The sequence below is a fragment of the Mytilus edulis genome, chromosome 6 (genome assembly GCF_963676685.1).
Source record: "Mytilus edulis chromosome 6, xbMytEdul2.2, whole genome shotgun sequence".
NCBI lineage: Eukaryota > Metazoa > Mollusca > Bivalvia > Mytilida > Mytilidae > Mytilus > Mytilus edulis.
In genome coordinates this window covers 78,199,850-78,226,840 of record NC_092349.1, presented here as the reverse complement: position 1 = coordinate 78,226,840, position 26,991 = coordinate 78,199,850, and the positions used below count along the sequence as shown (strand labels likewise).

The 26,991-nt window shown below is 31.8% G+C and overlaps 2 protein-coding genes across 2 annotated transcripts; one reads left to right on the top strand and one right to left on the bottom strand.

Annotated features, from left to right (window-relative positions):
• Nucleotides 1-826: 826 nt before the first annotated feature.
• LOC139528506 (uncharacterized) lies at nucleotides 827-15,276 on the bottom strand. The gene is made up of 14 exons (XM_071324525.1): nucleotides 15,193-15,276; nucleotides 13,236-13,322; nucleotides 12,748-12,858; nucleotides 12,347-12,445; nucleotides 11,503-11,702; nucleotides 10,362-10,710; nucleotides 9,713-9,904; nucleotides 8,579-8,856; nucleotides 8,105-8,360; nucleotides 5,963-6,332; nucleotides 5,508-5,561; nucleotides 4,697-4,735; nucleotides 3,197-3,238; nucleotides 827-1,253 (listed from the first exon to the last, which is right to left on the bottom strand). Exons 1-14 carry the CDS (start codon nucleotides 15,220-15,222, stop codon nucleotides 952-954), a joined length of 2,409 nt encoding a protein of 802 aa, XP_071180626.1. The 5' UTR covers nucleotides 15,223-15,276; the 3' UTR covers nucleotides 827-951.
• Nucleotides 15,277-20,904: 5,628 nt separating this feature from the next.
• On the top strand, nucleotides 20,905-26,024 carry LOC139528496 (BTB/POZ domain-containing protein 6-like). The gene is made up of 3 exons (XM_071324502.1): nucleotides 20,905-21,045; nucleotides 22,078-22,330; nucleotides 24,561-26,024. The coding sequence occupies exons 2-3, from the start codon at nucleotides 22,083-22,085 to the stop codon at nucleotides 25,630-25,632; spliced, it is 1,320 nt and encodes a 439-aa protein (XP_071180603.1). The 5' UTR covers nucleotides 20,905-21,045; nucleotides 22,078-22,082; the 3' UTR covers nucleotides 25,633-26,024.
• The last annotated feature ends 967 nt before the right edge of the window (nucleotides 26,025-26,991 follow it).

The window sequence follows — 26,991 nt, the reverse complement described above, 5'->3', positions numbered from 1 at the left end:
AGATATAAAATCAAGTTCAATCCACCATTTTCTACATAAAAAAAATGCCTGTACCAAGTCAGGAATATGACAGTTGTTGTCCATTCGTTTGATGTGTTTGAGCTTTTAATTTTTCCATTAATTTACGGACTTTCCGTTTTGAATTTTCCGCGGATTTCAGTATTTTTGTGAAATTACTTTGGACTTTTTGACGAGAATGACAAAACAACTTTTAAGATGTTACTCATGACAATATTTGTCCTTTTAATATATTTTTTGTGAATAGGAAAATGAAAAGTCTGCAAGAAAAATTTAAAGGTCCAAATTCCGTATTTTTGTTTGGAAGAATATCAAGTTTTGGACTTTTGGACAACCTTTTATCTCAAAATCGAATTTCAATAGTTTAAACAAACTTATCACATATACAAGGGCTAAATTGCGTATTTACACCAGACTCGCGTTTCGTCTATTAAAGATTCATAAGTGATGCTCGAATCAAAACAAGTTAAAAAGGACAAATTAAAGCACGGTGTTGAAGAGCATTGAGGGAAAAAAAATCATAAAAGTTTTGTCAAATACAGCTACAATAATTTATTACGGAAGTAGAAAAGCCTTATTATATCAAAAATTCAAAAGTTTTGTAAACAGTTAGTTTATAAATATGACCATATAAATGATAATTCATGTCAGCACAAAAGTAGCGATAGTTTCTAAATGTCACGACTTATAGTAGCAAACCTTAAGTGCTGCGTAATGAAACGTGTTTTTGTTTTGCATCAAAGCTTCAATCATACTAAGATCAATTAAAGTTATAATTGTAATCATTTATACAAACATATTCAATATTTTTATATTGCATTAAAATCATAAAGTGTCAAGAGGATAACTGATATACGAATATAAAAAAAAACCGGAATAAATAAAGTTCAAATCAATTGTTTTCAACATCTATGTATATAACACAGCTACTATTTAGTCTACAGAATAACTAAATTCTGATTTATCAGCGTGTGCTCTCCATACAATTTCTGCTTCGGAAATTCTTCCAATTTTTTCTAATGCTTCTGCTAGTACTTCTACTAAAGATGCATTTGGGAGGGTGTGCTTGTACCGCCACTCTTCGAATATTTTGTGCTGAATGTTTTCTTTTCCCTTTAACTTATCTAAAACCTTTTTTTCTATTCGCAAGATTGCGCCAAGTTTATAACATTCTTCGTCGGTCAAAAGGTCTCCAATTCTTCTCAAAGACCCTTTTCGCAGTACCTGTATAGTACCTGAAAGTATTCAAACACGGTTATTTTAACCCGGAAATACGCTGATACTTTTGAAAGTTTTAAAAAACGTTTTGTTTCAATATTAATAAATATAACAACGATTGACATGTTTTCAACGACGGCAAGCCCAATTCCGCATAGTCAGCTACAAAAGACCCCCCAAATGAAAAAAAAAATATGCAAATTAATTGTGAACAAGAATGTGTCCCCAGTACATGGATGCCCCATCCGCACTATCACTTTCTATGTTCAGTGCACCGTGCAAATGGAGTGAAATCTATAATTTGGCATTAAAATTAGAAAGATCATATCATAGGGAACATGTGTACTAAGTTTCAAGTTGATTGGACTTCAACTTCATCAAAAACTACCTCGATCAAAAACTTTAACCTGAAGCGGGACGATCGGACGAACGAACGCACGAACAGACGGACGGACGCACAGACCAGAAAACATGATGCCCATCAATGGGGCATAAAAATTAACGAGCTAATTTGAAGTCTTTCATGTCTGTTATTTTTATATTAAATCTTGATCTGAAACGGTACGATCATTTTAAGTGTCAATCAAAGCATTTGTTGTAGAAAAACAAAAAACTATCACCAGAAGAAACTAGATGTAAGAAAAAACAGAGGTACTTCAATAGAAAAAATATATTATTGGCGACAACACTCCAGAAACAAAATAAACAGCTGCGCCATGAGCGCATGATACACCCGACGTCTTGTGTGGAAGTTTTATGCAATAATCATAAATAGTTTCTGAGAAAGTTTTAAGCAATAACCATATATCGTTTTTGAGACACGGCGGGGACATGTAAAATCCCCAACCCTGTTTTTTTTTTACAAAAAACTAAATTTCACTAAAATAAAATTTTGAATCAAAACCAAAAAGTATACAGATCTTTAGATTAATATAACAAAGAAGTGTGTAAAGTTTTAAGCAATAATCAAAAATTATTTTTGAGATACGGCGCGACATGTAAAAAAAAAACCTCCCCTGTTTAACAAAATACTCAATAACTCCAAAATAAAGTTTTGAATCATCACCAAAAAGTATGCAGATCTTTAGATTAATATAACAAAGAAGTGTGTAAAGTTTTAAGCAATGATCATAAATGGTTTTTGAGATACGGCACAACATGTAAAAAAAAACTCCCCCTTTTTTTACAAAATACTCAATAACTCAAAAATGAAATTTTGAATCATCACCAAAAAGTATACAGATCTTCAGATTAATATAACAAAGAACTGTGTAAAGTTTTAAGCAATAATCATAAATCGGTTTTGAGATATGGTGCGACATGTAAAAAACCCCTACCCCTTTTTTACAAAATACTCAATAACTCAAAAATAAAATTTTGAATCATCACCAAAAAGTATACAGATATTAAGATTAATATAACTAAGAAGTGTTTAAAGTTTTAAGCCATAATTAAGAATCATTTTTGGGATATGGTGCGACATGTGAAAAAAACACACCCCTGTTTTAGTTACAAAGTGCCGTAACTCAAAAAGTTTTAATCTTATTTTCACCAAAAAGTATACAGATCATTTGACCATCATAAGAAACAACTATGTTAAGTTTCATGAAATTTGGATAAGTCGTTCTCAAGTTATGGTGCGACATGTTTACGCCGGACAGACAGACGGACAGACGGACGGACAGACGGACGGACAGACAGACGGACAGACAGACGGACGGACACCGGACATTTGTATACCATAATACGTCCCGTTAAAATTTTGACGGGCGTATAAAAACCACGATGTGAACTCAATGCGAATTGTTCAACCTTGGCAAATTATCTTTGTTTTTAAACCTTAGATCTTCATTTTCCTGTTTGAAAACTTTAAATGATCTGCAATAATATGATATATATCAACTCTTGTTATTTCACTTTTTGCTCAGCACATGGTGTGCTTCCACAATTTATAACTCACACTGTGGGTCGTCAGGATCAACTTTAACTTTAAACTTTTTATCTGAAATATAAATGATGTGCATGATAAAATAAAACATTAAATAGGACAGCTCGGGTATAAATTAAAGATAACAGCATTTTACTGATGGATGTTCAAAAGTAAGAAATCATTTACGCAAGTTAACAACAAAGCCGGAGGACCAAATGGACCGATATTTTGAGCATCGATGGTGTAAGTATATAAATGCCTTTTATATTGCAAACTATTTCATATTAATTGATGATGTATTGATTAGATTATACTTTATTATGTTTAGAATTGTAATAGTTTGCTGATCAAGGGTAAATACAAAAGTCACATAATGCTGCATATTGTTTATCATTTTTAAATGTAGAACTATGAACATAGCTGCAGAATCTTCTAGAAAATTACTTATAACTTTATATTGGAACTTTCAAGATTATATAAGAAGTCTTAAATTATGTTCTTATCAGGACATACAAAGATATTCAATGAATAGTTTTAAAAATCGTTCTTATCTTTCAGATTGAAGATTGTTTAATATCATCAATGGAATTGTTATCCGTGAGAATCGTATCATATGTGATCAGCTTTTGTATGGATAACATAACCAATGTTGAATTTATTAACTGTGAACTTCAAAATAATAGTCTTGCATTGGATAAATGAGGTAATCAACTTCGAATTTTCATTTACCAGTGAAAAGAAATAAAAAAAATTTTAAGATCTGTCTCTCAGTTGTTTTTGATATATGAAAATAACCTTCACTTTGTAAACTTGTTGAGGCTGAACATAATTTAAAAAACGATTAGCACACATGTGTTTTTAATTTACTGTAAAGAGGATAATCTGGCATATAAAGATCCAAGACTTCGAAAACATGGGTCTACTGAGATGCGACACAGACGCATTATATATTTTAACTAAAGTGATGGTGACCGTTCAACTATGTATTCGATTTCACCCTTGATGTTAATACTTCATCGTTCAATAGGAACCCAAGCATTTCACCCTGTATACATTAAAAAAACATGATAAAGATCATGTTTATTTATTTATTTCCTTCGTCTTCTTAGTATTTCCACCGTTTTCATTTTCATATATTTATTACAGAGCATGCCAGTATTTATATTAATTTATAGTGTATTATTTGTGTAAAAGGAGACAGATTTGTTAAAGCAAATTGCTTGTTTCTGAATCTCTATTATTTATTTCATTTGTATAATATTGTTTAATGTTGATTTATCTGAATAACTATTGTTTACATATTCCTCATTTCACGTTTACGTTGGTTAAACCCTTTTAAAATGGTTTTCTAACGGATGTATTGTTGAAATAATGATAATCGAAATAGAACTTGTAATAACTTAACTTAATATTTCTCTAGATACAACAAAATGCTTGAGATTGTTTTCCTGGTAAACATTATGAGATTTATAGAGAATTTATAATTGAAACATAATAAACAAAATACAAGATATAAATTATTCGACTTACACTTGATCTCTCCTCTATCTCTTCTGGTTGGTTCATATTCTGTAAGATATAAAATATAAGAACAGTGAGAGTAATCTGGATGTAATAATGCAAGTAGGTCAAAGCAAGATTAAAACAAAAGATGAACAATTCCTTGCAAAGAGATTAAAAATTTCTATATTCTGAAATGACGATTTATGTACTGATTTAGTACCGATTATTCGGATTAGTGTGTATAGTGGGGGAATATGTGTGTAACAATTAAAGAAAAGAACAAATATGATATACAGCAACAAACCATACATAATGGTTTATTTTATTCTGACCTGCAATTTGGACAGAAAATACTTAATTGTTGAGTTGTTAATTAAGTTGTTGTTGGCGTCTGAACCTCCACTAACCTGGGATAGTGGTCGTGTCTTGTTTGAGTGTGTGTTCTTTTTGTGGTTCTTATGTAACGGCCGTCATTCACATCTCCTTATATTTTTCGATTGCTCAATTTGTAAAGACATGTTTGATAAATCATTAAGTGTGTGCATACATATTTATTTGTGTTATCAGCAGCAATGTGTCAATGTATCTTGCTCGGATATATCTCTCACATTAGATTTTGTAACAGAAGTAGTAATGTTAAAATAGCTGTTGTGGTGAAATGGTCCAATAAGTGAATCACAAATCAAAATTAACGAAGTCATATATATAAGTAGAAGATCTAAACATTGAAGTAACATAAGTGCCACTAGTCATGAAATATTTCATGGGATCTCAGTACTGTAATTGAGTGATAATTTAAAACAAGGGTAAACAAAATAAATTGTGTGTTGTATATTACCACTTTCGGCAGCTGATTTGTCTTGAATCGCCGCTTTACCATCTTTTTCATTATCTAAAAGTAAATGAGCCATACTTATAGTTTATGTTGTAAGAAGAAGGTTAAAAGAGTCATTTATAGTTTATGTTGCAAGAAGGTTAAAAGAGTCATTCATGATTCATTTAAACCCAAAAGTATACTTACTGATTAATGAAATTATTTTACAGTATTTAAGTAAAACAGCAAACATTGAATGTAAGGTTTGAGTAGTTTTCTTAAAACGTTCACTGTATTTGTATCATGCTATCAACTTATAAAAACTGATAAAGATTTATCCAGACAAACGCTTCGGACGCATGAAATTCATTGCATGTTGTTTTTCTTTTTTCAAAGTATGACAATTATTCACTTTGTTGTTATCTACAATAAAATCTTACACATAATATATCTTTCACGTAAACACAAACAATAAATACCAAGAATAACACATTGTGCGCCTTCAGTGCTGACTGATGAGTCTTCTATGCCGATTGATGTACTTCCTTTGCCGACTGGTGCGCCTTCCATGCCAACTGGTAATGTCAAGCATCTTTCAAATTCAAATTGTGGCGGCTTTTTAATATTCTTCATCCAATTACTGTCTACATTCTCAATTCTTGGCTCGAAGTCATTTTCTTGCTTTGGAGTGACTTGTTTCTCGATAAAAATATACCCTCTAGGTAGTTCGTCTGTCGCTACCAAAGTAAACATTTTTAGACTGAATTCCTTTCTTTGGTCAAAATACATATCCATCTGGTTTTCATTTAACATAACATCATCTACCAGGAGATCTTGCGAAAATGTCATCTAAAAGAAAAAAAATTACAATCAACGTATAATATCGGTTCGATGAAGACGGAAAATATGACAAACAAAAGTTAGCCTCGCGGGCATAATCTGTATTTTGAACACCGTTTCGGAATTTTCTGTTTTTTTATGCTTGTCAACTTTTTATTGATTTAGCTCCCAAACAGTTTTGATTCGTATCACTGATAAGTCTTATTTCTCTCCTTTGGAAATGGTAAAATACATTTTCAAAGTGATGAGTTAGAACTTGCAAAAGAAATCTAGGATTAAAGTACTTTAAAGTGTTCTACATTAGAACAATTGTTATTGGTGTTTAAAAGTCCAAATTTGATCTTGGGAAGAATAATTCGAACTTTCGTTCAATCTTAGAGAAGCATCTAATTGTAATCAAGAACTTTGGCAGTATATACACGGAATGTCGCTGTAAATCATAGTTAATAAAACAAAAGGATTTAATTGTAAAAAGCTACAGTATTCGATGAATATTGTAATGTGTTATTTTCCAATAGTTATGATAAATGTTTAACAAAATATATGTACTTATATATACTAGTAATAATTCTAAAGCAGTGAAGAATGGTAATATTTGAGTAATATTAAATCAAATATTCCATTAACACATTTAGTTTAAACGATAATTTAACAGATAGCTAAGTGAATGTTTAATACAGGTAAAGAGTGAAAATACAATTTTCACGTGAAGGAAATTATAACCAAGTTTTACTTAAATTATACATGTAATGGTTTTAAAGTTTAATTATGTGAATGTTGGTTCTTGCGAAAAATTCATAAAGATAAAAAATGATAATAGCAAAACTAATAATCATTTGTCAAAAATGATAACGATAACAAAAAAAAGATATTATCCTGCAATTGGGTGTTCTACTATACAGATAGAGCCCTACAGATATCGCTATGCTGTATCTGTATACTATACAGATATCGCTTTAAAGCTCTGCCCACTGCCGGACTGAGTATTGTATGAACATGCGTGACCTCAGAATGTGTATTGCAGTCGCATTCCAATGAGGTATTAATTGCCAATTAACGATTAGTTTAATATGTTCTGTTTGTTTTCAAACATTTCTTTTAGAGCAATAAGAATCACACCAATTTTCTGATAATATACACACATGAGCAGCAGTCTGTTCTACGATGACAACTATCGATTTCAAAACTTAAATGTGTATGAACAAAAACAACCATGTCAATTTCAGCATGCATGTTTAGTGAATGTCGAGTCTGAAGCGTAGGACAACTCGTACACTCCTGTTTCAAATTGGACAATGTTTTGTTATTTGTTTTTACTGTAAAAATTAGTTGTTATGTTAAAATAGATAAATGTTCACCTTGAGCGATGTATTATTGTTGATCATTCGAGATTCCTTTTTTGGCAAACCCGTCTTCAGCCAGATGTGTGATTACTGTATCGTATTACTACACGGACCTCAAGGGATTTCAAATCGAAAATAAATGCAAAATATGTGTTTTTGTGTCTTTCAAAACACAAATAATATACAGAATTAATTGCAGGATAAAGACAATAACTGTTTAGTGTGTTTAAATATCAGCTGTATTTGTACTCGGCTCGAAACAGGGGTAATAGCTTGCTTAAAGCTCGCATACACCCTGTTTCCTAGCCTCGTACAAATACTGCTGATATTTGAAGACACACTAAACAGTTATTGTCTATTTATTCAAAGAAAAAAATTTTGAAATTTCAAAACAGGTAAACGATTGTTGATGGACATTTCATTGAAAGTTTTTTTCACCTTGTAAGTACGGTTATTCTGTATGTCTAATGTTTTAGAACACTGCTCGTCAAATTGTCTCTTTGTTTTCCAATATTTGCGTCTTTCTTTTGCTTTTATTTGTATTGCCCACTCTATGACAAGTTGAAAACTGCCGTCTGATTCTTGTTTTACCATAACATATATTTCTAATTTTCTTTCCCCATTGACTGCTTTTGTTGCCTGGCTAAATCCTTTGGAAATAATTGATTTTTTCCTCGAGCTCCCAGCCACATACCTGTAAAATAGAATAACATCCTCAGCATTATTAGGTTTTTAAAGGAAAGCAATTCCATTAATTGAAAATAAGTTCTCTCAAAGCTCTAATCTATAATGATTGAAGAGATAATTTAACCACAGAAGAACAAATACAAATAATACTTTGTAATAACCATTTGTTTACATTTATGATTATGTTGTTGCATTTACAATATATATGTATTGAATAATGCATACCATGAAAAATGACACACCTCAAACACTATTTTGCCATTTTCAATCCTTGCTTTGGTGGTTTCAACAACTTCCCAGTCATTATTTGTCTGTGGTATAGCCTGACTAGAAGACATGATAACAATGTCAGCTACCTTCACTGACTTAGAATGCAACGGTAATTTCAGTGTGACAGGCGTTTTCGGTTGTGTTCCTCCTGCAACAACTACCTTTAAAACGTTTGTGTATAGTACATCAGTATTTTCGGATTCTTCAAATTTCCAGTCAAGTGTTTCTGCTACCTAAATAAATTGGATTGAAATGTCAACATGAGTTTTGTCTTTAGTTTTCAGATTTGCAATAGTCGTAAGGTTTCAAAAATAGTCATTAGTAAAACTTTAACTTATACATCGTAATAACATGTAGACATTACAGGTCTTAAATAGAACTGTCAAAAGTGGGACCCTCAATATCTGTGTAAGGGGAAAACTGACTGCAGTTAAAAACTATGAGATTTTTCATTCATATGATAGTTTTCAGTGATCGTGATCATAATTCAAATACAAAAATAGTAGAGGTCGTATAATTATCATCTATACGCGAGAGACAAACATGGGTGGATTTAATGATCTTTATGTCATGATGATTGCTATTGTAAATAGAACATATAGTGTGGAGTTGTTGCCTTGGAGTTCAAATAGATAATAATTGCCTTCACCACTATTGGTAATTTCGACAACATCTTAAACAATCACATAAAACTCACCAGAGGTCAAGTTACCGTTAATAGTTATGAATACAAATCTACTTTTAAATCAGTTGTGAAAAAAATGATAGAGAGCTACAGATCATAGTGTGTAGTTTTATACCCCTATTATGTAATACGTCAGTTGATAACAACAAATACATAAAATTGTCTTTGTTTTCGTTGTCATAGTATTTGTTAGCTTTTTGCTGTTTCTTTCCCACATATTATCGATACATTTGTGCGCATTAATGATGATGTTAGGCCTAGTATAAGACGAGAATTGGAACTTTTATTTGCACATGTAATTAAAGAATCAGTAAAACTGTTTGTCATTTTCTCCGTAATTCAGTATATCTATTTACTACAGTTACATAATGCAAAATTTAAGAATTAACTTCAAAACTACGTACATTTACACTTAGAAGTTTTTCGGATGCGAATGTTCCTTCTGGTATTTGAATGCAGCAACCTGGTTCTATTTTGGGTTCGATCGTGGTTCCAGACTTGGGTACTTTAAAGATTTCAGGTAATATCGTTGCAATTGTAACAAACTGTACTGCTTCATCCTTCCCGTACGTTTGGCTGACCAATAGTTCTGTTATCTGTAAATAATCCAGCATAAAATACTGTGGATTCATTAATATTCGTTGGATACCAATTTTCATGGATTTCATAAGTACCTCGAATTTAAATGTTCAACGAATTACAGATTGTCTAAAGGAATGCGTGCAGATTTTGTCAACACAACGAAATAAAATATCAACGAAAATTCAAGTTTTCCTCAATCCACAAAAATTGGTAACCACGAGAAAAATTGAATCCTCAGTATATGTATGTGATAAATAAGTCCTGATAAAATTGTCTTGTCAAACAAAGATTACTAGTGTAAAAAGTGTATGATTGAAGGTTTTATTTTTTAAGAGGATTTCTTTAGTCTTTTGAAGAACACACACACTTTTACCTTTCTTCAACATTTTTATCTACTATTAATCTTTTGCATTATGCACCTACATTATGCTTTATGACTTTATGAGTTCCAACGCTTAGTATTTAACTTACTGGGTTTTGTATATCCTCCGAGCTTTTGACATTGGTCAATTGAACTTTTTGTTTCCTTTCAACTGGTACAACTGAGATACGTTCATTACCTCTGGTGTGTCCAGGTACCATGAGTTTCATTTGTGTGGACATTTTTGCATTACCCCAACATTTTGTAGAATAAATGTCACTGAAAATTCGTTGTTTGTTTTCGAGATATTTTGATACTGGGCTATAGTCTGGAGATATTTTTGAAATAAAGAAGTAAAAACTGTTAGTGTATGTAGAGAACTCCACTTCGGCACCAAGATCGGACAGTATCTTCTTATCATAGTCTTTTCCGACGTGAATCAACTTTTGTTTAATAAGTCTACAATACAATATTCAAGAAAAGCAATAATTACATATTACAATTCAAATGTATTATCAGTTATTATAAAAAAACTATGAGAAATAGAATATTTTTTTTGTATATGATGTCTGTTAATCAAAACTATGCTTTCCTTTTCAATACAAAAATTTCAGGTTGATTTCATTTGTATGAACTAGTTTGAAATTTCAACATTAACTGTATCATTTGCATCAGATGTGCATGTCGTTTTAATGTGTTAAAGTGATGATCGTGGCTAAAATAGTCAAATGAGCAATACCCAATAAAGAAGATTTAATAAAAACGAAAACCACCAATTTTCAGCCAATGTCAGAATAGAATCAGAGTTATGCATGGTGTTGGTAAAGGATGTAAGTTATTACTTGTATAAAACGTCAAGGTAAAATGAAGCAATATTTTGAATGTAAAACAAACCAGTTGGATTTGAAATATTGTGTACTGTAAAGTCAGAAACATTAGGAAACAACCCTGGTGAATCATACCAAATAACGTTAAATATTTTTGTTTTAAGCTGGTAAGCGAGTTTTTTAATCCTTCTTCTTGTTATTTATATTCTATTAATGTCAACTGCAATGATTTATCTTATGAACAAAAATAATGCTACTATAATGTGATAAATATTGCCATTTATAGAGGCTGATGACTTTTAATGAAGCGAAAATTGAAAAGCTGTAATGCACCACACAAACATTCAAAATTTGCTTTTAATGTCTTACAAGTCAACCTTATAAGTTATAGAGAGAATAAAACAATAGTATTTCTATGTTTTACCCGTATGATCGTGCCTTCATTTTTGTGTTATGTTCTTTAACCAATTCAAGTATAGTGCGATCTTGTCCTCGAAGCATGTTTATATTCATCAAAGCCAAACCCCATTCCGTGATATCTACTTCGGCACCGATATCGCACAGAAACTTACAGATGTCAATAAGTTTCTTGTCTACTGCCAGTGAAAGTGGGCTTTTGTTATTCTGAAAGAACAATTTCAAGTAAATTGAAACAACACTTAATTTTTTTTCACTTAATTATGATGATATTTTTTAAATGGAAAGTGTAAACGCATGGATCTTGTCTGATCTATGGTGTTCATTTACTCTACAAAAAATACTTTCAGATGTTATGGGCAGTTGACGTTATAAATTTTGTTTGCATGTCCCAATCGCAAAATGGCAATTGCTTAACTCTGTTCTCAATCTATTACTAAAAACGGGGCTTTTTACATTTTTGATATAGATGTCTCACTCTGCAAAAGTTTTATTCATGTTACACTCTCCAGATGTAATGGATGATATCTAATAACTGAAGGAATATTTGTATTGCTTAAGTTTTTTTGTCGTCTTTGACGGATCTCGTTGAAATGTTATAGATCTGTACTTGTACTTTATGCGAATTTAGATTATTTAGTTGTTTTACTAGTGACTTCATCAACATCTGCTTATTCTAGCAGCTGTTCTAATTGTTTGAACACTGTAGTAGAATCGACATTGCATAAAGGTAGCTTTTTTAACAGAAGAACTTTGATTCATTACAAACTATTTTAAAGTCTGATAATATCTATTGAATTTCATTCCCAAAGTCGATTGGAGCGTCAACAAACATAATAGTGAATACATACGTTATCTTGAATATTAAAGTCAGCTCCAAAAGCCACCAGAGCAGGCAATACTTGAAGCTGATTATGTTTAACAGCGTAAAAGACTGCAGTTTCTCCTTCCTTTTGAAAAAAAAGAAAAAAAAGAAAGGTCAGTGTGTATGTATAGTACAATACCAACTCTCGTATTGTTACTCAATTACTTCCCACTTATAAACAATTGAAGAGAGTATGACTTGGTTTTTTCACTATATTTCAGGATAACGTGGTAAAGCAATAATCACGCTGGAGTATGTCCATTATTGTTTTTAGATTCAGGTTTTCTACATGAAAATATCTTTTAAGTTATAAAGATTTTGTACATAAAAAAAGTGTGGAGCTTAATAAGTTGATAGATAAATTGTATGCATTATTTATATACTTACACGGTTCTTGGCGTTAAATACTTCTGTTTTGTTCTTGTCAAGCTCACCAATAACTGTTATTACATCAACGAGACCATTTGATGCAGCATAATGTAGCACTGTGCAACCAGTCTATATCATGTGGTAAAGAAACATGTACAAACAAAATGCTATGTATTACCTAGTATGCGTTATATATGTAATAACAATTTGGTATTGTAAAGAATAGAAGGATTTGAACATCGTTTTACTGTCCACTTTCACAATTGATATAAACATAGGTGTATTTTAATCTTTTCTTGGTCACCTTGTATCCATTATTCCTCAATTAGCATACTCGTCTTTTATGAGACTTTATCAAAGGATTTTTAAAGTGAGTATAAGATATAATTAGTACGTGATTACCAAAATGATGAAGAGAGAAAAAAGTTAACTACAATCATCGACATGATCGAAAACTGTGTTACGGTCATCTAGAAAAAAAGAACTTGTTAATATGACATACTCACCTCGTCGATATATCCGATATCAACATTTTGTTTGAGCAACCCAAGAACTTCTTTAGAATTTTTAGCTTTTACAAGCTCTAGTAGCCTCTGAAATGAAATGAAGGAACTTTGTAAATATAATTATTTTGCACAAACAAAGGCTGTCCGGGAAAAATCTTGAGTTTTGGTAATTGCTAAAGTTAAGCAAAACGTTTACCTATATCAGTTATAGAAAAAAAATTATCGTGATGATTTTGGCATCAAAGTTTCAAGGTCACATAACTGAATATATATAATCAAACTGGTTTTCGGATTAGAGTTTGGGTTGTGGTTTTACAAATGACGGTTGTTAATAGAGAAGATACATTAAAGAAGAAGAACCCTGTCAATTTGAATTTCAAAGGTCAAGGTCACAGCTGCTAAATAAAGACTGAAAATATAATAATATGAGATGCAATTTGTAGTCACTATGGTACACTTTAAATATGCAATTAGTAAACAGTATGAAAGCACAACGCCTGCTGATTGTGGACTCAAGTCAAGTGTCAACGTCACAGCGACAAGCATAGACAGCTATGTGGGGACATTGTATTGCTGATTATACAATATGCCTTTTACTCATTGTCGGAAGCCGTACAATAAATTATAATTGATTTTTTTTCTCTCTGTAGTTTGAACTCTTGATGGTGGTTCTGGTTGACATACGAAATCTTTTAATTTTTATTTTGTATGAAATTCTTTAAAATCTTGGTTTCTAGATAACATCTCTAAACTAAAGCTTCTTTAATTTTTTATTGAAAATTCATAGTGATCATATTCCTCCACGATCGGAGGATCAATTGAAGATTACTATCTATTTTTGCAATGGTCAAAGGGGGTGTTTCTGTATATGAAGATTTTTATCAATATTTCATGACATATTAAAGTTACATATACATGTAGAATGAAAATCTACCAGCATCTTTTTTGTCTAGATAACATGTTTTGAAAAATCGTTTTTTTTTTAATTTCTATCCCAAACCGAGCAAGTAAATCAGATGCAACCATTCATATATTATTGTCAAAGGGGCACTAGCTGTCAAATTCACGATCACCAATCTGACTCAAATTCTCTTAATAGTTTTATTTTAAACAATGTGAAACATTTATCCAAATTATAAAAAGTCTAGAATAAACAATATACCGGACTAGGATAAACGATATAATCATAAATATAGATAAAAATAGATATCAGACTCGTGCATTTTCATTTTTCTCTGTCTATTTAATTTCATATTATAGATTAAAAATATATGTAAATCATCGTTTTTACCTGTACAACAATGATATTTTTGGTAAATCGAATCAGTCAATCAAATGGTTTACCTTTGTTTCACTTTCAATATTGACATTATTTTTCTTTAAATAATTGAACAATGACAATGAATGCGGTATCCATCTCTAGCTAAGAGGTGAATTGAAGTTCACATGAATACGGATTAAATTAGGTCGAATTATCCGCTTGCAAGTGAATTATTTGTCCTAAATGTTTCTTAGCTTATTTTGACTAAATTAAACCATAATGTAGGCTAACAGCGATATATAATTTCATTATATCACTTTCAATAATAATTGAACAAAACAATCATATTTTATGTTTTTGAATGTCTCGTAGCTAGTGCCCCTTGAATGCCTTGTTAGGTATTGAAAGTATTTTTGATTTCTAGACTGATAGGACATTTTTTCGGCATTTATAATGAGTATCGCACAGAAGGGCTTTTTAGAGCTACAGTCATGGTTAGTTCTTTTATCTAAATTCCACACGGATGTTCCACCCTTTTAAATCCTGAATCCGCAACTGTGACAGTACATATTCCATTCATAAATGCGGAAAACAAACTGTACCCAATAAAAGTTAGTATAGATGATAAAAAAAAATTATAATGCAACATCAAATATGGTCATACACATTTGATATTTGAAAGGAAGGATAGTATACCTTATTATCTGTATTGTCTTTGCTTGCCATGTTTGTACGTCTTTAATACAACTCTACAGTACTTGCTATACTAGTTTATTTCCTATGTGTAATAAAAAGCATATTATAAAAAGTAAATAATTTCAAATAAATTAGCATTTTCAATTGTTTTCTTCCAACACAAACAAAAGAAAACAGACGAACACTTCAGACTACTCAGTATAATTTGAGCAACACAAATTCAAATCCATACCAGAATTGATATCAGTTGCTCAGGAACGGAAATTTAATCATGTTTGTTTATTGATTCAATTATTTTAATGTTTTCTTCCTGTTTTTGCATTTATCTTATTTAATATGTTATTATTTTGGACTTTGAATAGATTGTACTTGCATTTTAAATTCAAAATGTAACCTACACTAATCGCTGATGTTGCAAGCATGTATTTAAAAACAAAACTGCCATATTTGTTTTAATGTTTTTATAAAATTTTGTATCGAAGAACGTCCATATAACCAAAATGAATCAATTGTATCCAATCGACAATATATATATATAGCTTTGCTTTGAACAAATTATTTACTTTTTTTGTTTAGAATGCCTTTCAATTTATTGGGTTAAATATTTAACTTTGGCATTTTCAGTAAAATGTATGGTTTTGAGCTATCTCCTAACATTTATTCTACTAGGTCATCTCTTCAAAAAATATAACCCCATAGCGACTCACGAGGAACGGGTAATTTGTGAATTTTGATTCAGATTGAATGACATTTTAGAAAATAATTGGCCTATCCTCTCTTCTTCATCTTTTCAAAATTGGATCTAATATCAAGCAAATGTCATCCCTTATCACTTAAAATTCGTTGTATCTAACCCTAATATATATATATTTGTTTAATTTCTAAAATCTAAAATCAAAGTTTTCAACTGTTATAAACACATTTGATAAAATAGCTTACCTTTTCTCGTTAAACAATTGTAATTTTCATTTGTATAAATCGAACCAAAAGATAAAAACAGTACTGAGATTTTCTGTAGCTATGATATTTTTAATCTCGTTCTTTTGTATCGACACTTCTTTTTATATAAATTAAATTGTTTATATATATATGTGTTTGCCAAGTCAAAAGCCTTTCGTCTAATGATAAAAAAATATAGTTTACAGGCTAGGATTTTACGTATGTTCTATTTTATACCAATATACCTGTTAAAGGTTTATAGGCATCGATTATCAGTCTAAACAGTGAAGTAAAATATTTAATATTAAATGGTTATTCTAATAAAGATATTGCATATTTGGTTTACCATAAGGTATGGATTGATTTTTGAAAATATGTTGGACACCACTGAGGAGGTCCTCTTTATCAGTACTTCCTTGTTTTTAATATTCAATAGTAAATTCCTACAATTTATACCAAATGAATTGACCTTTGATCGATTGAAACATTTTCATGGGTCAGAGGGGCGAAATTTTGAATTTTGATTTTGGTTTTTTTTCACTGAGTCTCTCCTAAATCTAAGTTTGTTTCAACGTTTTCTGTCACTGAACTTATTGTGGTAGACTCGTGCTAGAACACAGTGTAGATTTAAGTAAGTTGAAGCTTTGACATGGAAAATTAGAATGTCGACTGAATTTATATTTGTTTTTTTAAACACCTGCATCAGTAAAAAAAAATAATATCGGAACATAAGCAATTTTAAAAAATCGACATATGGATATATTGAAGTAGATTTATAAGAACTCAATGTAAATTGAAAGCTTTAAATAAAGAGAGCTTATGAAATCACTGAATAAATTAGAATACAGCAACCAGCTCTGGTATAAACCTAACATATGATATATAGTTTCTCTTTCATATTATCAACTCATAACTGTATCATCATTATTGGAACAATTACATATATGTTGGCGGTACTTGACATTATCATGTATATGTTACAGGCATTTACTAAATTTATGCATTTATTAAATGACTGAATTTTTAGGCAATTTATAAAATGCCTAACTCTGACAGGCATTATACAAAATGACTAAAAATACCTAGTCATTTTGTAAAATGACTGAAATTTTGGGAATAATTTCCACAAATTGCCTGTTCAGTTTCAGGCCATTTGTAGAAGAATGATATCATTGAGATGCATATATGACAAAAGTGGAAAGCACACAATATGTTTCGTTATATATATATATATATATATATATATATAACGAAACATATTGTGTGCTTTCCACTTTTATATATATATATATATATATATATACAACTCGTCTAAACATCAACCCAACAATGTTAGATCTGTAAATTTGCTTTCGCAAATTTTTGGTTCTTCCCTCACCGGGATTCGAACCAATGCTACTGTGATATCGTGACACCAAATCGCCTGCACTGCAGCCGTCCCGCTAGACCACACGACCACCTGGGCTCTCTAAAAAAGAGCTTTCGCTGGCCGTGTGTTACCTTTCTTCGTCAGTTTTAATCTAGCGGCGTACTACAGTACATGATATATAAGGCATGAAGATGTTATTGTTACAGATCAGCTAAATTATCTATAGTAAAGGATCCTACAAATTAATGTAATATACAGTCACAGAAAATAATTATATTTATAAGTACGTCTGAGTCAGTGACAACTCTACAACAGATGTATCCATCGGATCGCCATCAATGATGGTGATACATGGCTGTGTACATAATGTATATACAACTCGTCTAAACATCAACCCAACAATGTTAGATCTGTAAATTTGCTTTCGCTGTTTGGAGTAATTTTCAGACTTATATAAATATTTGTATTAACCATGTATCTCTATCACTCTGAGATCCAGTTGGCATATATGTTGTATGGTTTGTCACTTGTTTAGACTTGTTTGTATGATATACTTATTTCTAGTGACTGTATAATGAAATGCATCATGATCCCATATGATATATAAAAATTGTTGAGTTAGATTACTGACAAATGAAAAATACATTGTGTATAAAAATAATAATATAACATCTACACACGCTTAAAAAACACGTGTCTCGTGTCTATCTCTAGATTAGCCTTCCGTGACAAGGTAACACTACGACTATTGAAGTTATATTTTTATATAGCGGATGTGGTCGAGTGGTCTAGAGCGCTGGACATGAGGCTAAGCGATTGGTGCTGTAGTGTATCAAAGGTGTGAGTTCGAATCCCGCTGAGGGACGAACAAAAAATTGTCAGTAGAAAATCTAACTCTAACACTGTTTGGAGTAATTTTCAGACTTATATAAATATTTGTATTAACCATGTATCTCTATCACTCTGAGATCCAGTGGGCATATATGTTGTATGGTTTGTCACTTGTTTAGACTTGTTTGTATGATATATATATATATATATATATATATATATATATATATATATATATATATATATATATATATATGTCTCTGTTGAAACGACTTCAATACATCAACATCACTGGATGCAACAGCCAATGGGACTACAGACTCATGCGGGACAGAACCAGATTTATCCACATACTCAAATGATAAATCCGCACCACCAAGTGCAACACCATTTTCAACAACAGACCCTGCACTTCAATCCATTAAACGCACACTATCAATATTAACGTTTAACATAGAAGGTTATCGACCAAACAAACTTTATTTAGAAAGATTAAGCAAAAGAGCTGATATTATATTTATTCAGGAACACTAGCTGGTTATACAAGCATGGAAAACATTTAATTGGGTCTGAATTTCCAGAATTGAAATGCCATGTGAAGGCTTTTGATGAAGATATTATGATTGAGCCTAGAGAGCGAACTAGAGGTCACGGGGGGGGGGGGGGGGGGGGGGGGTTGCTATATGTAAATAATGGAATTGAGCAATATACTGAACTAATTCCTAATGGCAGAAACAGGATCGTTGCCATCAGATTAACATTAGAAAAAAAACACTGATACTGATATGCGCCTACATGCCAACTAGAGGTTCTACAATAACATCTGATGATTACCAGGCTGTTTCAAATGAAGTTTCAGAGATAATAGAGAAATATGGCACTACTGCAGACATAATTTTGGTGGTGATATGAACGCATCCATCACTACATAGGAAAGGTGGGATATCAAGAGACAAAACTTTTAGAAACTTTTTGGAAGAACAAAAATTGTATGTACCAAAAACTTGCCTAAAGCGAAATTTATACTTTCTATCATTACAATGGGAGGGATGAATCAAAAATAGACTACTACAATTAAAATAAAGACATCCTAAACTTGTACACAACATTTGAAATAGAACCAGAAAATACTTCGACCCATGACCCAGTACTGGGGATGCTTCCATGTTCTATTCCAAAAGCAGATATTAGAAATGAAAGAAAGATCAAGAAACGTGTTGTGTGGAAAAATATAGATAAACAAAAATATGCTAATGGTAAAGAAAAAGATTTAGTATCCTTCACAGCAGATGTCAATGCTCTAACGTGTGACAATGCAGCAGAAAAAAATAGAACAATTATGCACAATACTTCATGAAAACGCGTTAAAGCAGGTTAAACAACCCCAAAAAAAATCAGAAAAAGGGGAAAATTAATTGGAACCCAGATATAGCCTCAGCTGCAAAAACTAGCAAAGAATGTTATAGTAGATGGAAAATATCAGGAAAGCAGAAAGATCCAACTCAGAAAGCTAGAATATAAAGAACTGAAGAAAAGCAAACAAATTTTGAGATCTATTCAGAGAAAATCTGAAGCACAAAACTAAACGAAAAATATCAACGCATTATGGAACTTAATGAAAGTGACAAACTAAGAAGGATTTTACAAACTTGTTCGTGAACAAAGAGATCCACTGAATTCATGTGCATCCATGTTTAATTTTAAAGGGATAGAACTGAACACTGATACAACAATCCGAGAAGCCTGGGCAGACTTTTTTTTTTGATTTGGCAACTCCAACTGAAAATCTGAACTTTGATCCACTATTCAAAACCAGTGTAGAGAAGATGTACAAAATTTGCATAATTACTTTTCGGAAGAAAACATAACTAACATTGAACCAGTGACAACTAAGATGGTTAAAAAGACTATTTTATCTTTTAAAAATGGAAAGACACCAGATGAACTCAAAATATCTGCCGAACACCTTAAATATGGTGGATCGTATCTAATGACTGCTTTAGCTTTTATAATCAATTTCCTATATAGCCAGGTGGATGTGTTATTGAAGCAAAGAAAACGAACTCAAGTCTTTATATTGCTCTGATGAATGCGAGAAAAGCGTTTGATATTTTGTGGCATATGTGTCTTCTTCGAGAAATGCATAAAACAAAACTTGAAGGAAACAACTGGCTGTTTTTTTTGAAAATTGATACACTGATCTGACATAGAAAAATAAAGTGGATGTGCTTATATCTAGTTTAGTGCTTTAATTGCTTGTGTGTGCTTTTATATATATGAATTTTGCTTATACTTATGCAATATAGCTTTCGTCTCTATATTGTCTATTGTGTGTGCTGTAAAATATGTCTTAAAATATTGTATGTGTTGTTATTGTTATTAATTATCTTATTTTATCTTATCAGAATAGGCTGAGACTACTATAACGTCAGATATAGCTATAGAATGTGCGTAAGCAGTTAATTAATATATTTATTTTTTACACTGTGTTATAGTACTAGTCTCAGGAATTCAATAGGTAACAAGCAACAGTTAATAATAGGAAAAGTTGATATAGAAATACTCGTTTCTCTTCCTTCTCCCTGTACGTCCCGTTAAAAATAAACAGAGAATAGGCCTCGGAATAGGCAATAGTTCTTAGACCCACTAAAACAATGTAAAAACATGTCAGTTTTCTAGTTTTGTCGATTGTTATTGGCCAATATATAAAATAAGTAAGTGCATAGCTGTTGGTTCAATACAAGAATAAGAGGGTGGTAAAGGGGGGCATTGAACACGGAAACACATGAAATTAAAATCGAGAAAACATATTACACGAAAATACGGGAAATAAAAAGGCAGAAAACAGAGCACGGAAATAACCCTTTACCACTCTCGAATAAGAAAAAGCTCTCACTGGTAAGCATGTTTTATCACATAAATATCGTGAGGTATTGACCAATAATATGGAATTATAGTCATTTTGTACCCTGGCATAAAGCATTCGGTATCCTGACTTTGTTACCTTGACCATTTTGTACTTAATCATGTTAATGAAATATTAACATGTATACCATTTAGTACCTCATGGAAAATTTATATTTATACCATTTAGTACAGGATTTAGGGGGTGGGTGGGGGGGGGGGGGGGGGGGGGGTAATCATGGTAATGTAAATACATTTCAACAACAAATGTTTCTTCAGTGATACTTGAGGCCAAAATCCTTCAAAACTCCAAAAATCAAAGCCTTGCTAAAACCAAAAGGGACAAAATGTATAGCCAAAGACAGTAATTGTAATCTGAATTGAAGAAAAAATCTTCATTCAAAGTCAATAAAGCACAAAACCTGAGCCTGAGGACTATTTACTGAACCAAGTCTTCTCACAATGTTAGGTCATCTACATGTACCATGACTACATACTATATCACTAGCCTGAACATTGTACATGGCTGATGCATTCCAGTCCAATCTTAATTGACTAACAAGTCTATGATTCTTATAATTAGTCTTCCTGCTGAAGATTAATGGTTCTCTCCGGGTAATCTGGTGTCATCTGCCAAGAAAAACAGACCACCACAATATAGCAAATAGTGCTGAAAGTGATGTAAAACACCAACAATTAATCAAACAATCATACGCATGTATACTAGTATATATATATATATTCTTTGATACTTATTAAGACATTGATCATGTTGATCATGTTGATTGTGGATACAATTGTATCAAACAGAAACAAGTCTCTCATAGCACTTTTTTTTACAGATAAAATGGAGGACAATAACCATTGGCAGATTGGCAAGTCTGTACTGGAACGTAATGAACATATGCTGACCAATCAGGTGATGTGTGATGTAACCTTCATAGTAGGCCAGGATAAGTCTCCTATAAAAGCACATAAATACATGTTAGCCAGCAGTAGTCCTGTATTCTTTAACATGTTTAATGGAGCAGTGGCTGAGAAAGGCGATGTGAGAATTCCAGATATAAAGGCTGACGTCTTTATTGAACTACTACAGTATGTATAGATAACTGATAGATAGAGGATCTAATTGGGATGTCCTTCATTTCTAAAAGTCTTAAATCATGTTAATTTTTAACCCGTTATGCCCCTTGGAAAAAATAATTATGAACAGATATATCATGTTATGGAGGCCAGGGGTATTTGCATTAAATACCAGTAAAGGGACTAGAATATCAATAGCCACTAATTGATCAATATACCCCTCCAAAATACATATATAATATGATATCTGTTTAAGTACACTGAACATGCTGAATAGATTTTGATTGAAACTCTTTTCAGGTAAGTGGAAATCTTTTTCCTTAACATGTTTTTGCATAATTTTGAGGATAAGTACAGACTATTATGGCATTTATTGTACCATGGGTATAGTATTATACATGTACTAATAAGCATTAATGCTGTCTTTATGTAATTATGTCATGGTATTCATGTGTATTAACATCTTTGTCATTCCTTCATTAACAAATGATTTAATCATTCATTGATTGTACAAGATTGGTGCTGTGTAGTCGTGTTGTCTGATATTTTTATGCCCCACCTACGATAGTAGAGGGGCATTATGTTTTCTGGTCTGTGCGTCCGTTCGTCCGTCTGTTCGTTCGTCCGTCTGTTTGTCCGTTCGTTCGTTCGTCCGTCTGTCCCGCTTCAGGTTAAAGTTTTTGGTCTAGGTAGTTTTTGATGAAGTTGAAGTCCAATCGACTTCAAACTTGGTACACATGTTCCCTATGATATGATCTTTCTAATTTTAATGCCAAATTAGAGATTTTACCCCAATTTCACGGTCCACTGAACATAGAAAATGATAGTGCGAGTGGGGCATTCGTGTACTGAGGACACATTCTTGTTGTTTACAGTTTTCAGATTACCTCTATCAATCAATTTTGCTCCCTCATGTTGCCTTAATAGTCATGAGAAAGGTTCAAAATAATTTTGGGTGGAAGAGGATTTATATAAGGTGTATTTCAGTGGAAAACACATTGCATTTGCTCTGAAGCCTTCATTTCTCTAAGATATGAGCTGCTTCAGATAGAAATCAACATTATGCAAATTAATATCAATACATCTGTTAACGTTCATGTGGACCCTATGGCAAAAATGGCCGTATTTTCACCTCAAAATTTACTCTGAGTACAGACAAACCTGTGCAGCTTAATTTTTTTTAAGGCATAGCATGCCCTAGATAAATAGAATTCAAATGTGCATTGTATGATTTAGAAATTTCATAATTTAACTGGATTTTGCCGTGCACTTTTTTTCGTCCCTGCAGAAGATGATAAAATTAACAAACAGTTGAGTTTCCCTTGATATGGTCCACTCAGATACACAGTTAAATCACCAATTATTGCCAGGTATCTATTGTCCATCTATTGTCCATTCCAATCAATACCGCTCACTTCAATTATTACCTGTGGAGAAGTTCTCAAACCTGTTTCCCAACTTAGTTCATGTAGTTTATTTTGGCACCTTCTCGAGGAATGAAAAAAAGTGCACTGCAAAATCCTGGTAAGTTTTTATTTTTCTAAAAACATATTTGTAATTTATTTATCTAGGGCATGCTATGCCTGAATATTTTTACAGATGTGCAGGTTTGTCTGTACTCAGAGTAAATTTTGAGGTGAAAATACGGCCATTTTAACCATAGGGTCCACATGAACCTTAACCTCTTTTGGGTTGAAAAAAATCTCATGGGGAAGTCTGTAACTGTTTGAAAACTGATTTGTTATAAGAACACATCAAAACCGACCAATATGCACCTTTTAATTTCATATTTGAATGTACCAAAATCGTTCAAAGTCATATAGATGTACATGTAAACACACACTGGCATAAGATTGGTTTCTAACCGACGCAGCTCATATATTTATAAATAAATTTAAAGAACAAAAAAAAAAGGTTTCATTAGTTATTGCCCTTATTATTGCCCTTAGATGAAATATGTGCAACGCTGGGGACATAATGGAACTATAAATTTATTTTAATAAAATCATGAAAATTGAGAATGGAAATGGGGAATATCAAGAATATCATTGAATATGTCAAACAGACAACAACCTGACCATCAAGCAGATCTAACATATTTACCGTAACTTCTGTGATGTTCATGCATCAGCAATCGCCTTTTTATGGTGGACAAATAGTGATACGGTGTATACATATTGTTCCTTTTGTATCTTCGCTACAAATTCTTGATATTAAATTTTGCACTTTATTTATTTTACAGGTTTATTTACACAGAAGAAAATGACATCACCAATGAAAATATTCATGATATGATTTATGTAGCTGATAAATACATGATGGATGAATTAAAGGTAAAATGTGATCTTTTTCTCAAAATGAAAATGAGTGTAACCACAGCAGTTTCAATTTTACATACAGCACACAGTTTTGATTTGGAAGGAACTATTGATAAAGCTATGTTCATTATAAGCTGCAAACCAGAAGACTGCCTTTTGTCACCAGAATTTATTCATTTATCCAGACAATGTGTGGAGATGATTTTGAAAAGCAATATAATGATTTGTCAGGAGGAGGTTCTGTATGAGGCTGCTATGAGGTGGGGAAGACATCAGTTGGAAGAGAAAAATCTAGAGGACAATGACAAGAATATGAGAGATGAGCTTGGAGATCTGATTTTACACATTAGGTTCCCACTCATGAAACAAGATTACTTCTCCAGACAAATTTCCACCAGAGATATCTTAACAAAAGATGAAATAGTCCAAGTTTTTCAATCATTTAATGATCCGCAGTTGACCAATTGCATCTTTAGAATAGAGAAAAGACATCCCAAACCAATATCTTTCTTCAGGTGTGAGGTTAATAATAATCGTGCAGCCAAATGGATAACTAAATGTGAGGATGACTTAGCCTTCAAAGTGGACAGAGATTGCTTTTTAAAAAGTGTAATCTTATTTACACCAAGGGTGATGGGTAAAACTGTACCAGAAATTAACTTGACCATTATCATAAAATCCAATGAAGGAAATAAACAGATAAACAAAACAGAATGTATGGAGACTTTGGATTTAACAACACAAAACAAATCAGTAACTGTTACCCATGTGTTTTCTATCCCAGTACCAGTCAAAAAGGAAATAAGATACACGATTCTTCTTATGTGTGCCTCGCCAGAAAGCTTTTATTTCTTTAACACAGGTAAAAACTATCGACCAACAGTGACTGCAGATGATATTACAGTTACATTTCTTAAAGCAAACGCAGAGACCGAGACAGATATCAATCGGGGTCAATACCAGGGAATTGAACTTGGAAAAATAGAATATACATAATTAGAAACTTACAAGTAATTTATAGAGGCCAGGTATATGACCTTTTATTATCTCCCATTGATGAAATTGCTAAAAGAGACATTATTATATCTTAATATTATTAATTCGTATATTTTAACAAATTTGATTCGTTTAGGGATAGTCACATTTTAAACTATGTTTTCGAAGGTAGAGAGAAAAAGGCGGATAGCAAAATGCATATTTATCGGCAAAAAGCATATTGCACGGTTATTTTTAGAATATCTAAAAACTGATATACTTTGTGACATCATGTAATGAATTTCAGGATATTGTTTAACGTTTTGAAACGAATGATATCTTTGATCGATTATTTGACGAAAAAAATCTTCAAATACATAAGATGTCAAAAAGAAAGTAAATGAAATAACAACTAATATGTTGTTATTGTCAAGGAGACAATGTTATATCTATAAACATGATAAAGTTTCAACAAACCTAAATGACAATTTTGATACAAACATAGTCGGAAATTAATAATATAACAAATATAGCCTTTGTATGAGGTCAATACAGGATATATCGACCCAAAGAAGTATATCGACCTCGGACTTCGTCCTCAGTCAATATACTTCTTTCAGGTCAATATATCCTTGTATCGACCTCATACAAAGGCTATATTTGTATAATATCATAATCACATTATGGTATCCTTAATATCTTATAATAAATGCTATTTTAACTTCAGTTGATTTAAGTACCGCTATATTGACCCAAAAAGTGTATGTTTTATGTTTCAGAGGGTTTATGAAGAATAGTACAAAATTGATATATGATATGCTGTTTAATACATAGCACTCAAACATTTCAGTTGAAGAATATAAGGCTTTGCCTACTCAGAGAGGCATACTTGCCCAAAGCCAGGTTGTCTCTGAGAGAGGATTTTTGGGGTCATAACACTCAACTTTGAAAGTAAAATTCCAATTTTAATTCAACATTTTGTTATGGTATTTGTATGCCTTATTTATGGGCATAAAGGGGGTAGGCCTCAGTAACCCCAAAATTTTCCAATCGTTTAATATTTTTTAAATTTACACCAATGAATTGGTATGCCTCAATGCATGTTCTGGACATGTTTAAACAAAATTGACCGTTTAGTTCTATTTGTCTGGTCTGTGCGTCCGTTCATCCATACATGACATTAAATCAGTACAAGGATACACTTTTATTGCTGTTCTTCATCTTGAAGTCTTTTAAAGTAAAGTTACATGTAGGGTTTATCTTGTTTAAGAAATCCAAATGGTCAAGAAATGGAAAAATTAATTTCGGATCGAGGCACAAAAATAGTAAAACTGCAAAAGTTGTGTATTAAATATGTTGCTTCTATTTGTCTTCACATAT

Excerpts from the sequence above, each read along its gene's own strand:
- LOC139528506 (XM_071324525.1), bottom strand. The coding sequence starts at position 15,222 with ATGGCAAGCAAAGACAATACAGATAATAAG. Across the intron at positions 6,333-8,104 it reads AGAATAACCGTACTTACAAG|ATGACATTTTCGCAAGATCT; the intron begins GTGAAAAAAACT and ends TTTTTCTTTTAG. Across the intron at positions 3,239-4,696 it reads AGATAGAGGAGAGATCAAGT|ATAAAAAGTTTAAAGTTAAA; the intron begins GTAAGTCGAATA and ends TTTATATTTCAG.
- LOC139528496 (XM_071324502.1), top strand. The coding sequence starts at position 22,083 with ATGGAGGACAATAACCATTGGCAGATTGGCAAGTCTGTACTGGAACGT. Across the intron at positions 22,331-24,560 it reads GTCTTTATTGAACTACTACA|GTTTATTTACACAGAAGAAA; the intron begins GTATGTATAGAT and ends TTTATTTTACAG.